The 14,161-nt window shown below is 29.8% G+C and overlaps 1 protein-coding gene and 1 long non-coding RNA gene across 4 annotated transcripts in view; one reads left to right on the top strand and one right to left on the bottom strand.

Moving 5' to 3' along the window:
* LOC106689855 (uncharacterized) overlaps nucleotides 1-10,339 on the top strand; it is a 19,245-nt gene extending 8,906 nt beyond the window's left edge. The window contains exons 2-4 of one of the 2 annotated variants that reach the window (XR_010844296.1): nucleotides 5,100-5,252; nucleotides 7,501-7,679; nucleotides 10,150-10,339. This is a non-coding gene — a long non-coding RNA (uncharacterized lncRNA). Of the gene's footprint in view, nucleotides 1-5,099; nucleotides 5,253-7,500; nucleotides 7,680-7,837; nucleotides 7,983-10,149 lie in introns of those variants that run through there. The other variant, XR_010844295.1, reaches the window with a different exon arrangement.
* LOC106689853 (phosphatase and actin regulator 2) overlaps nucleotides 1-13,516 on the bottom strand; it is a gene marked incomplete at its 5' end in the record, with an annotated part of 18,295 nt that extends 4,779 nt beyond the window's left edge. The window contains 8 exon segments of one of the 2 annotated variants that reach the window (XM_014435038.3): nucleotides 407-510; nucleotides 1,793-1,848; nucleotides 1,931-2,087; nucleotides 4,010-4,140; nucleotides 5,525-5,557; nucleotides 8,408-8,630; nucleotides 11,405-11,581; nucleotides 13,355-13,516. In XM_014435038.3, coding sequence (XP_014290524.3) covers nucleotides 407-510; nucleotides 1,793-1,848; nucleotides 1,931-2,087; nucleotides 4,010-4,140; nucleotides 5,525-5,557; nucleotides 8,408-8,630; nucleotides 11,405-11,581; nucleotides 13,355-13,516 — 1,043 coding nt within the window. 2 annotated transcript variants of the gene reach the window in all.
* Nucleotides 13,517-14,161: the final 645 nt, after the last annotated feature.

Below are 14,161 nucleotides of genomic sequence, written 5' to 3' on the forward strand. Positions count from 1 at the left end.
CGAAATGGATTGTAAAAGGAAACTGTAGTGGTGAAAAAAAAATGTTGATTATATCCTATTATTGTATATCTTTTTTTTATGATTATACCATGAATATGTAATGTAAATATGTCCGATTAAGGATTGATAAGTATGCTGTGTAAGATAGCAACCTAATGTATTTAGGCAGCATATATGAATAAAGTATTTCTCTCTCTGCTCCTCCAGGGAATCGATACTTTTAAATTTCAGAGAAATATATATGCATGTTTACAAGTCGAATTTGAGAAATTGATTGAGTGGTATCAATAATCCAAATTTTAAGAACTTAGAATAATAAAATAAATATAGTGGAAGATTGCTGATTAATAAATATGATTATGATGAATTGCTGATGAATAAATATAATTTGGAAATACAAAATTACCTTCTTTTCCTTCAGTTCTTCTACAGTTGGCCTGAAACTGAGTTTTCTCAGCAGCATACGCTTCTTTTCTTCTTTGAGCTTCTTTTCTTCTGCAGCTGTTTGTTCTACAATTTATAAAAAATGAGCCATTATTAGAAGGGGAATGGGAAAGACAAAAGTTAGTTTCAGTTTTGACTCTTTGAGCTGTGCTCCGTAGACAGACTCCCGATTTTTTGTGAGTTTTCATCTTTAGTTGTTGGAAATCATATGCTTTTGAGAAAGTTTGACATTGGCAACAGAGAGAGTTGATATTACACTTTCTAGCTGCTGAATAGGGAATGACTTCAGTTTATTGAAGCTCGAGTGAGCAGCGAAATCTCGGATTGGTTCCATCTTTTTTTTTTTTTTTTTTTTAAATTTACACATTGCCACTTTTGCATATTATTAGTATATCATTTAAAATGAAACAGAATTATGTAGTTAGGCGGGTTTTAAATTTTTTTTTTTCAATTAAATTTATAAGTAAAATTTACTAGTTTTGTAATTAGTAAATACTAAAATTAAATAAAATTATGCGTTTAGGTATGAGGAAAATATAGTAAATATTTGTATCCATATAAATTTTATAAATAATTCGTTAATATTGAAATTGAAATCAGTACCGCTACAATCCATGAAGGGTCTTGGATTCAGTATTTTGAAAGGAAGTATTGTTCTTTTTTAACAATGCTCTTGGTGATTTGTTCATGATCACGCTCAACTGTCAGATTTTTCCCCAATTAAGGGAAACTACTTTATAGAGGCTAGGAGGGCTCCAGAACCCACAGGGTTGACTCACGGCGAGAATAACAGAATAAATAATTATCTGCCATAACCGTATTAAAACCTGGGTCCTGAGAGTTAACAGCACTTTACTCATTGAGTTACCTCACTCTCTTATTTGTTAATATTAAAATTAATTAAATAGAATTAGATAGGTATGTAAATAAATGGCATATCTTTTAACTCTGGCAATGTCTTAGTCAATAAGGAGTAAGCGAAACGATAGGAATATAATTATTTAAATACTAAATGCTGATTTTGAACAATAATTTTTTTAAAGTTTTCTTTATACCATGAGAGGTTTAAAGGGTATTCTATATATATTCCGTAGGGGGTCGCCTGACTTTCTAACCCTCTCTCCCCTGCTGGGGAAAGGTTAAAAATAATTTTAACGATATATTAATATGATGATACAATAAATGGCTAAAATTATATACATTTTACTATGAACTAGTTTAAATTTTGAGAAACGGGAGAGTTTTTGTTAGAATAATTAACACTGATTGAAGAATTATACATAGAATTCTTTTTTTTTACTTTCCAACATTGATTTTAAATTACTAAATATTTTTCTACACTACTAACTTTTTAAAATATTTCTGTCTTCTAATTCCTCTTGCGTAGGCCGCATACTCAACCTCCTACAAAATAAAATAATTTAATAAAATCCAATTAAATTGACCTAATTGATCCTATTAAAGAATATGAATATTATCAACAGACCTGATTAGCCGAGCACCTACAGCTTCTTTAGTTTCTTGCCTTTCTTTCTCGCTTTGTACTTGAAGGATGTTCCTGTCGATGAGCTCTTGCCTGTCTGGTCTTAGGGCAAGTTTCAGTGCTAAGCTATCCTTTCGCGCGATCTTTGCTGCCAATCGACCTAATTAAATAAAAATAATGGAATGTCAGAACAAACATTTTACAGGACCAATGATATATATTTTTTTAAACTGGTATCATGTATTAACAATAAAAAATTCCCTCAATGTTCAATTTTCTCAAATATTTTCCCCTTGTATTTTATTCCATGGAATTTAGCTCCATTTTTTTTTTTTTAATTATTTATTTATTGTAATTTACAACTGTACAAAATAATACAATAGGTAAATATGTAGTATGTTTCATATACACTTGAAAATCTTGGGAAGGAACCACCCATTGGTGGTACTTCAAACATTAATTTAAACTAGAAGGTCTCGTGGCCATCTTATTTTCAGACACCTTGGAGGATTATCAGGGATTGTTAAGGATGAAAGATTAAGAATTAATGGGTTAGGATGGTTAAGGAGTTTAGAATAAAAAGACGCATATCTGTTTTGGGTCAAATATGCAACGTATGGGATGTTAAGGTCTTTATGAATGAGTTTATTTGTGACGTAATAAGGAGCATCAAGGATTTTGGATTGTAACGATTGGATGCGGGAAGAATTTGATGGTTTGGTGGAGCCCCAGAGCTCAATTCCATATGTCCAAATTGGTCTGATTATTGTAGTGTATACTAATTTTTTGTAGTGAATGGGAAGTTTAGAGCGTTTGTCAAGTAAGTGTTGTAGCAATCGGAATCTACGAGCAGTTTCTTGTCGTTTCAGTCTTGTGTGTGGATTCCAAGTAAGTCTCTTGTCAAGATGGAGTCCTAAGTATCGAATCTGTTCAACAGGCGTTAGTGGTGTATCTAGAAAGGATACTGTAGGACAGGAGGGCAGAGGTTTACAACGGAGAGTAAAGGTGATCTGGTGGGATTTGTCAGGATTTATTTTGATTCTCCAGTTTTTACACCATTCTTCAATAGATGGTATGTGTTAGCTCCATTTAAATCTAAATTAAAGCCACTACTAGTTGTGGTTTATTAAATCATATCATTTCAGTATATTTTTAATTACTAATTCATTAAAGACAATGCTAACTCTATAAACACATTTCGATCACAGAAATGTTAAAGCATATTTATGAAATTCAGGTCCCATATTGAATTATAATCCATGGTCCCTAATTGACTCATCTTATAGAAGAACCTAATTAACTGGCCATGCTCTAAACCTCCTTTGGATTAAGTGCCATTGTGAGAGAAAAAAATAAGATGACCACAGAAAAAAAAGAAGATAGACTTCTAATCATGAAAAATAGAGAGAATTTGCATTTAAAAATTCTTTTTATGTTGAAAAAGAAAAGAAAATAACTTTACTGTCATTGATAGTTTGCATATTATGTATAATTTATCTCTTTCTAAGTTAAAATTTGGCCTGGAGGTTCGACTTTTATTTCAGTGGCGGTCCTGCGAAATGAAACTGTACCCCCCACCATGGTTAGAATAGATTGGTTACTGTAGATAACTAAATAAGAATTAATGGCTAACATTTCAACATTATTCTACCAATAGATCCTCTTCATCAAATGTGACAAATGGTTTGATGAATCAATGACAGGATATATACAGAGGTCTAGTAAAGCATGAGGGCTGATATAATAAATACATGACAGCTAGCCAGTTTGTTCTTCTTTTCCAATGTTGTTAAGACAGCTCTGAGCTCCGATAACAGGTGGTGGAGGTGCTGTTGTCTCGAACCAGGTTTCATTTTCAAACTGCTATCTTGTTATGTTTTTTGAAAATATATCACTCAATATTTCTTTTATGCAGAACTTCTTTCCCTTCAACCTTAGTTCCTGGATAGAATATTCACATTTTCAATCATGCCCCAATTCCATAATCCTGAATTGTACTTAATAACAGACAGAATCACTCGAGCTGAGGCATTGTTATTAATATAATGAGGAATAGATAACCCATTTCCAGTTTGAACTTACTTTCAGCATCATCATCTCTGTACAAGACGGGACCATCGCCAGAACTGTCGCTACCTTCACTCTCATCCCCGGGCCTACTGTTTTCTTTGTTTTCTAGACTTAGAGAAAGTCCAAACCTCACTGGCCGAGCACTGAAAAAATAAAAATATAGAAATTAATAATATCACAATGGAATCATGTAAGATCCAATATGGAAATATAAAGCAGAATTAATTTTTATCTAATTATAATAAGAACTTTTAAAATAAAACATTCAAATTATTAAAACTACTAGAATGTGTGTATCTTTCAATTGTATTGGGATCATGTATTGATACTATATATTTTCCAACGAATTGTAACATAAGTTTTCTAAAATATGATGTTTTTGGGCAACAACTCTTAGAACATTAAATTTTTCCCAACAGGCAAACATCACTTCGTTGTGGATTGCCTTAAAAAAAAAAAAATCCTGTTTCTCTCTGCTATTAATGGGCATCATAAAATAAATATGTATTGTCATATAAAGACTAGGTAATGATTGGTTATAGTGAAAATTTACAGTACACGGGACTAAAATTGCATTTGTTTGCTTATATTTTATCAGTTATTCATCTACCTGCAATCATATGTAAAAATTTATCATATCACATCTTTGTGCAATTCAAAAAGTTGTGTATGAGATTATGCAAAGCAGTACATCAAGCAATACATGAATACTCTATTTTTCATAACATTTTCACACCTTTACCGAAGTTGATGACATCATCGAGAGAGGTCACTTTTCTAGCTTGTGTTCAGAGTGGTAGGGAGAGCTCTAGCACTTCTCTTTTACACTGGATTGTCCCAAACCGTATTCAGTGCTGTCCTAGCTTCCACCAGCTACGATTGTTCTGGATTCTACTGCTTTTAAGGATTTTTACACTCCTTTGAATTCTCTTTATTATAAAATTTATTTTTTGAAGTAAAAAAAATAATTTAATTACGTATTTTACATACTTTATATAGTACTTATTTTATTTTACATTCTTCTAATAACATTTTTTTTATTTAAATTTTTTTTTTCTACATTTCAATGGATTATTTTACATTGTCTGATTTTTTTTTATAGACAATGTGGTACCAAATAACTTTCTAGTTATGAATCCTTATTCAGTGATTCAGTTAAAAAAAAAATGCAAAACATTTATATATCAGCTAATTGCATACATAGATTCAGTGGCATACACGTGTGATGACAATAGTTACCATGGTCGAAAAACAGGTATTTTAACTTTATTTGGTTAAATATTACATTTTATACTTTATATAATGCTTATTTAATCAAAGGAAAAGGAATTAGGATTTACAACCAAAATTTTAACACCCTTAGCGTCTTCAAATTAAAATTCTATAAAAAAATAATTAAAAAATTTAGAGATAGGATAATATATTATTACGGCTGTTTTTTAAGCAATTTATATGCGAGAATTGAGAGGAAGAAAGGGGACAACAAATTCATCAATAAATATAGATTCATATAATTGATTTCATTACCAAATTCTTATCCTAGGCCTGGTTAAGGGTCTTCTGCAGCAGTAAACAGACAAAATTTGTTCTATGATTAAAATTTTTTACCTCCTAATACTTGCCTTAAATTATTTATTGTGCCATATAATGTTAGTGTATTGTGCCATATATATACATATAAAATATTAGTGAATGGAGTATTTATAAGAAATAGAATGAACCTGTGAACTGTGAAATTGGTTAGATATAAGAAAATATTTAAACGAATAGAGGTTTGAAACTTTTGTTCAAAACTAAATGAAATAAGAATGATACCTTTAGTAGTTTGTGAGAAATATATCTTCTTAGTTTTATGGTTTTAATATCTTCAAGTTTAAAAATAAAAATAATGAAAAATCCTAGCAGAAGTAAAATTATATAAGACAGGAGAGGGAAATAATTAAAAGAAATCTTAGGTAAGGATAATAGACTAAATGGGTTTTGTTATTGTAAGAGAATAGAATAAATCATGTTTCCGTGTAACATTGCAAGCAAACTTTAAGTTTGATTTAATTATATGGTTATAAGTAAAGAAAAAAACTTAAGAGATAAGGTAAGATAAGTTTGTATACATAAAAAAATTTTTTTTACTAGTGGACTTTTGTAAAATTGATGATATAAAATATTATGAATTAACTTCAGAATGAATGAATGAATGAATCTTGATAATGGGAGAAAAACCTTGAAATGTCATTAGCAGATATACAGATAATTATAAGGCAATGCATATTAATTTCACATAATTACTAAAATAAAGAAAAAACCTTACATTGATGAAATAAAATTGTGTAAAAAAAAAATAATGAAAATATTTTGTTGTAAATGAAACATTAGAAATAAAAATAAATATAATTACCCTCACAAATGTTATAATAAGATCTCTAAACCAGAAAGCACCTCTCATATACACAGTTGAATGTTATGTTTGAATCTGATTAAGAGAGAAAGTATTACAGATAACCTGATAGGATTTGTTGAATCTGGGGATCTATGATTAATGCTGTTCATTTGTTTTTCTTGTTTTTGTTTATGTTGCCAGTATTGACTAGTAATTAACAACATTTTCATTTCTATGGAAACCATATCATATTTTTTTCGCAGTGTGCAAGAGACAATCTCTTTTTGACAATAGAAGATATTTTGAACATCTCCAATATTAGTTCATCAGTAATATTTTTAATATATTTTTGATCAAGTTTTGTCAACCTTATAATGCATCTTAAGCGAGTCCCTAATTTATCGTAACAGTAGCCAATAGTTTTTTATCTTCATCTATGGTTATGTTTGATGGTGGAAACAAATTAGAAGAAAAAATTTATACTAGAATTTAAAAAAAAAATTAATAAATTAAATGTCACAAAGACTAGTTAGAAATTTTATCTACTGAAATATTATGTACTTAAATCTTTAAAAATATTTTAAAATAAAAGACTTATATTTGTTACATATTTTTGAAAACAACGATAAGTGCCAACTGGGAATGGAATTAACCAAAAACTATGTAATTTCAATTTCTATTCGCGCTCCTAAAGTAGATACAATATATTGGGTGTTCCAATGAACCCCTCCTATAATAATAATGTGAACCCCTATAATCCATGAAGGGCCACGGGTTCAGTACTTTGTAAGGAAGCACTGTTTTAAAACAAAGATTATAAAAAGTGATTTTTTCAATATCTCAACTACCAAAATTTAGAGGGCTCCATAACCCACAGGATTGACTCACGGCTAAAGTGTAACAGAAAATAATTATTTGCCCAGCTGGATTCGAAACCTATGAGTTAGTAGCATTGTGCCTTACCACAGTGCCACCGCACTTCCCCTGTATTGTTTATATGTTATATATCCTTCTCCTATATTGTTCCTAATTATGCTATTTGTTAATTGTGAGCTTAAATTATATTAGCTTCATTCTAAAACAATTTCTAAAGCTGGAAATTGATATTTTCACTTTTTTTTTCAAGATATAAACTGATATTTTATTCAGATATAAATTGGAAAAAAAATAACAAGCCTAAAAGAAATGAATGGATTATCATGAAATCCAGAGAGGCAAGTATGAGGAGAACTGAATGCTTTGGAGGATAAGTCACCTAATTTGAAAATGCACCAAGGTCGTGAGGAGGAATCATAAACAAAAAAGGTATCCAAACTTTTTTTAGTTTCATTATTTTTTTTATTTAGTAACTAATTATTTTATTTGGCAATACATTTTTGGAATAATTCCTGATTTCATGACGATTAAAAAAAATAAAAATAAAATACTACTTCATAATAATGAAATTACCTGATTTTTACTAGTATTCCTGTCTGAGGGTGCCCTGTATCTACCAGGAGTTGATAAAATTGAGGAATTTTCTATCAAAAGTCAATATATACATTTTTGGAAAACTATTGAAACTGTTGTAATTTAAATTTTGAAATAAACTATGTTTTTGGTGTAGAATTTTTATTTGTCAAAAAACAATTACTTTTTTCAAGAACAGAAGCTATCTCTGGATGGAGCCCATTGAAGAATTAAATTTTGAGCTTATAGTGGCTGAGATAACAGTAGGGAGGTAATTCTCATTACTATATATCATTTATTGCCTGTAGATTCGAACCTGAGCCAAGTGATTGCAGAGTCAGACCACTCCTTATATGTTACAAGAAAAATTATATCATTGTCTTATTTTATTTATACCAATTCTATTCTTGGTCCAATGCAACCGATCACTTTTAACAGAACATAAATGATCTCGATTATTCTAAAATTGATGCAGTTAACATTCTTCGACAAGCTTAACAAGTTATAATAGAAAGAGGGATTTCATTTTGTATTAGGTATATTGTAATATATGTTATCAAATATAAATAATTTAAGATACTCACACAAGTTGTACAGCTTTATACTGAGGCTGAGGAGATTCCTGAGTTGGTGTAGGTGGTTTCTTAAGAGCTGATTTCAAAGGCATTGCATGGAATTTAGGCTCCTTGGCTGGAATTTCTTCAACCCTGGATGTGTCGATAGTGGGATTCGGTGCGGGTAATCTCAACGATTCCGTGTCGCAGTCAGAGCCCTCCTCCTCGGAATAGTCACCAGGGTCTGTACAGTCTAAAAGGAAAATATATATTGAATGATTTGGATTTAAGTTATTATTACAACTAATTATAAATGAATAGAGGATATAAAATGAAACTAAACAAGCAATAAATAATTCAATGTGTTTACCGTACATGGAATACATGGAAAAGTCAGAAATTTTTATGAAAATATACTGAAAGTAGGAACATTTTGTGGAAATCTTGGCATTTTCACGAAAAAAACACTGAATTCAGGGCATTTTCATGAAAAAACACCGAAAGTAAGGGAATTTTACAAGGTAAGAGATGTTTGAGGGAACATGCTGTCATGAAAATCATAATTGGTAAAATAATTTTACATAATAGTAATATATATCACAATGATAAATATGACATATCAAACATATTAAAGATTAATCTATCAATTTTTTATAATAAACAATAATCAATATTGTTATAAGACCTTATAACAGTTTGTTCCTGTATAGTAAACCATAATAATAACGTGAACGAACCGCTATGACCCATAAAGGGCCATGGGCTCAGTACTTTGTAAGGAAGCACTGTTTCAAAACAAAGATTACACAAGGTGATTTTTTCAAGATCTCAACAACCAAATTTTTCCCCAATTAAGAGTAACCACTTTATGAGGCTGGTTGGACCCTAGGAGAGCTCCAGAACCCACAGGATTGCCTCACGTTGTTACAGAAAATAATTATCAGCCACAGCTGGATTTGAACCCAGGTCCTTAAAGATAGTACCATAGTGCCATAGTGCCTTGCAACTGTGTAACAGTGCTCCCCATTGTAAAACATACATATAAAATAATTGTATAGGCTGTTTATTGCCTCATAATGCTTTAGAAGTTGGAAGATTAATTAAATTATTTATATAAATAAATAAATATGGGTTATACTTTAATTGTGATGCTATTTCAGATACAGAGAATTTTAAGAACCATCTGAATATATATTTTTTTATTATCCTCCTTGAGACCATCATTTCCTTCTTTCTTTTAGGTTCTAATCATTAATGATTTAATATTAAATTTAATAAACAATTAATTGTTATCTAGCTTTTATATATTTATAAAATACTAGTTTTGTCACTTCCTACCACTGATACAAAGCTGAGACAGAGACTTTACAAGTCTATATGGAAGTTATATAGAAAAATTTATAAGTTTATATGGAATAAAACAATCACTATAACACTTTTTGTCTCAGTAACACAGTCTTCGGTTACTCCCTAGAATGATTTTTGAAATTAGCACTAATATACCCAAAAAAAGGAAAATTAGGTGGTGCAAGGTCATCGGTGCATACTAGGAAGAAGTAGAAAACTTGTGGTCTTCTTTCTTGCCTTCTTCTATCACTTCAGCCAGTTCCCAACAAGTGAAACAGAATGAAAAGTTTATGAGTATTTTTAATGTTAGTTACTTCCTAGAGCTCTACAACCTCAAAACAGAAACTGTTTTGTACATTACATAGTATTTAAAAACATTTGATATGTATATCCTTATGTTTGTTTCCTTTTTTAACCTTTTATAGAGTGCATAAATGAAGAATTGGAAAATAGTTGACTGCGTGTACAATATAAAAGGAAGATGGAATAATCAATTCTATATGGTTATATTTACCCATAGTATAAAATGGATTGTATCAGGTTTTTCCTGCATTTTTTTTTTTAATTTTACACTAATAAATACACAGTAAAAATCACATAATACAAATTTAATTGCTCTTGAATTTTTGTATTTTAAAAGAAATAGTGTATAAATAAGTATACTATTTTGTAGAATTTGTACTTGGTTCATACATTAATATGTTTTTCCACAAAAATATGCATTCTAATTTTGAGCCTGATATGTGTTCGAAACATGTCTTTAGTCTGCTAAATATTTTAAAAATTAATGTTTACTTTTTTTTTTTTTTTTTTTTTTAATAAAAAACTTTGACCATTATATCAGATTTTTTTAATTTGTACTAAACTTAATATTTTAATGTTTTCATTAAAAGAAATTAATGTTTCTCCTCCTATTCTTAGAAAACATTAATTTTAAAACTGACCGACTTGGTGAAAATTTAGGTCAACATAAAGTAGTGTTCTGGGGGCATGGCTAACTCTCCACTTCTTGGCTTCACTTTTACTTAGAAGTAGAGTAAGATTATACCAATTCTCTGGTCCACAAAAGTGATAGGTTTCCTCACCAACTTAAGAAGTTTATGGTATTTTTATTTAAAGTTCGCAATGGCTTGCGAGACCCAAAATTAAAAATCGGAGTACATTTCTATTGAAGCCTAGCAGCCACTTGGTTCTAAAAGAAAAGGTTTTATCAATTAACAGTTTAGTTATTCTAAGCCCCATTGCCTCGACTCCTTGGCTGCTTTCCTCCAAATCCATCCCACTGAAAGACCTCTTTATGCTAATAGTTTTTTTTTTTTTTTTTGAAAAATCTAAAGAAGCTTCTGGTCCCTCTTATGGGGGACCGCAGCCCCATTTCTAGTGAGGTAGTCAGTTTTTTCATGGCCGATGATATCCTCGTGGCTTGGGATCTATGCAAGCTTGAGCTCCTCAATGCACGCCAATGACTACTTACACTTTGTCTTCGGCGTGGAAATGACTTTAGAGGTTCAAGAGCTGATTGGCAATCAGAATGGAAAACAACAAAGGAGAAAACTCATTAAGGAATATGGTACTTGATCAATATTTTTTCCTTTTCACAGATTTTCCTTAATTACTCTATATTTAAAATAATTTTAGATATTTACAATTAAAACTTGAGAAAACAATTTATAAACTTACCCTGGTAGCTGAACTCAGGGATATCAGCTGGGTGAGAACTGAACATGGGAGGTGGAGGTATTGGTCCTATCTCCGAGAGAGGAATCGGAGGCTCTGGCAGCTCGGAAAGGGTCAACGGTGAATCTGTACAATCTGCAGGGGTTGGGCTCTCCTTACCAGCGTCCCCGCCTCCGCCATCTGGAAATTAAAAAAGATATTTTAGCGATTATAGATCTCTGATAATTAGCATTAAATTATAGAAATATGATTACATTTTTTTTCATAATTTTTTGATTCAATATGTCTATATATTAAATTTTGACTTATTAAAAAATTAATAAATAAGATGAAATTATGTTTTAAAAACATTTATCTGAAAAATGATGCTAATAATTGACAAATTACTGGATTATTCAGTGTTAATGTGTAATTGTGGACAGACTACAGAGGTAAAAGGAGTAATGAATGAATTGTAATGTATATTATAATATGCTAAATAATATATAATACAAGAAAAAGAACTATTTTTAATAGAAACAAAGAGACAGAATTGAGCAGCAAGTGGATGAAGGAGTTATGTTACAAATAGTGAATTTTAATAAAACAAGGTTAAATTTTTTTCTGTTTGAGCTTTTTATGTTTAGTGAAGTGTACATAGCCCCTTCTACATCAAGCTACCTCAGTTATTAATTGTATTTTGAGGTTAGAGTACCTCACACTAGCTTGACAGGCACCTACTCTCTTCATCCAGACTAAAGATTCACTATAAGTCACAATCATGTGAGTGTTTAAAATTTAATTTAGTTGAAATTATAATTTTGTGTAAAATATTGGATCTTATGTTTACAACCAAAGATTAGAAGAATTGGAAAAACCTTTGTAAATTTTCTGCCGACTGGTAAAAAAAAAGGTTAATACATCAAATTAGCATGAAAACAATAATCTATAACTTTTGGACTTAAATTCCATTTTTAAAAAAATCTTAGTTTTAGGGAATAATTATTTTTAATTGGAGAAGTTTGTCGGGGGGGGGGGGGTCAGCAAAGAATAACATAAATAAACAAAACCATATTTATTTATTATAATAAAGTATCCATTTATTATATAATACTTTATTATAATAAATAATGGTTTTGTTTATTTATGTTGTTCTTTGCTGACGGCACCCCCCCCCCGACAAACTTCTCCAATCATTAATCTACGGTCAACTATCTACAACTCATTTTTATTTTTACTTTCTAAATAGTTTGTAAACTAATTGAGTTTTTGTCACTGATATAGTTATTAAGGAATAATAATCCAAAAGAAAGCATTAACTGGTAACGTTATAAATTTGCATTTTGTCTCATCGTTCATCACACTGCTGATCTAATATCAGTATCTACTATTGAGTATATTAAAATTTAGATCAGAAACAATAATAAAAAAAAAAAAAAGTAGATTTGAGTTAAATTTACAATTTTTGCTTATTTATTGAAAATTTTTTCCTAATATCAAAATACTCTAATGAACATATTTTATCTCAAATGAAAGTAAAGTGAAAATTTATTTTTATTATTACTTTCTAAATAGTTTGTAAACAAATTGAGTTTTTAAGACTGAAATAGTATTTAAGGAATAATAATCCAAAAGAAAGCATTAACTGGTAACGTTATAAATTTGCATTTTGTCTCATCATTCATCACTGAGCTTATCTAATATTAGTGTCTATTACTGAGTATCTTAAAATTTAGTTAACATTAAGTATACAAAAAAAAAAAGCAGTGCAATTTTTTGAAATAATTTTACTAATAACTATTTTTACTCTTCATCCATAATTTAAATGTAGAATAGGAGCAATAATTTTATTCTTTTCTTAAAAAAAAAAAAAAAAAGAAAAGATTTAATTTAAATATAGTTTATGCTTATTTATTACAATTTTTTTCATAATATCAATCTATTTTATCTATATATATGTATATGTATACGTACCATGAGTATTAGAAAGAGTTGGGGAAGTTGCATATAAGTCATTGTGATATGACAGAAGCCGCCTGGTAAGGTTTGGCGGCCCCAAAGAGGAGGGGCGCTCTGGCTTACCGCCTGTGTCACTCTCCGCTGTTTTCCCTTCATCACTTTTCTCCTTCTTCAAATCTGTAACAGTTAAAAAATAATTAAGTAATAACTCCATCATTAAAATAAAATAAAAATATAACATTACGTTATAACATTTATTCAAATATCGATAAAAAAAATAATAATGATATTAAAATTTTAAAAAAAAAATAAAAAATTAGAACTAAGTAAAGGAGGTGTTCTATTGATCAAATAAACTTGTAAAGTTTTTTATAATATCACAGGATATATGTAATATTTCATTATCTCTATATTAAAAGGAATCTTAATTTTAAATGATGGAGTCCATCTTGTTTCCAGGAGCTGGGTTTTCAATGCGATTTTCTTTGGAACTTTTGAATTGGTGCGAGAGAAGTGCCTTTAGGGAACCTCAGCTTACTTCTTCCCAACGCCACTTAGTTACTTCGTTTTCCATTTTTATTTGTTCTTATAAACTATTTTTATTTCGTATATAAGAAGATGGCGAGGGTTGCGGTCAAAAGAGAAATAAAAATAGTTTACAACTATTTATTTTTCGACGTTTCGCCCCACTTTGCAGGGCTTCATCAGGGCTAAAAAGATACAAAAAACTGAGAATATTACTACGATAAGATAAAATAAGGCAATTTAACCTATGATAAATATTATATAAAAATAAAATGATAAGAAATTACATATAAATAA

This window comes from Halyomorpha halys, unplaced genomic scaffold, assembly GCF_000696795.3.
Source record: "Halyomorpha halys isolate HHAL.00 unplaced genomic scaffold, Hhal_1.1 Scaffold1497.1, whole genome shotgun sequence".
In the NCBI taxonomy this organism is placed as follows: domain Eukaryota; kingdom Metazoa; phylum Arthropoda; class Insecta; order Hemiptera; family Pentatomidae; genus Halyomorpha; species Halyomorpha halys.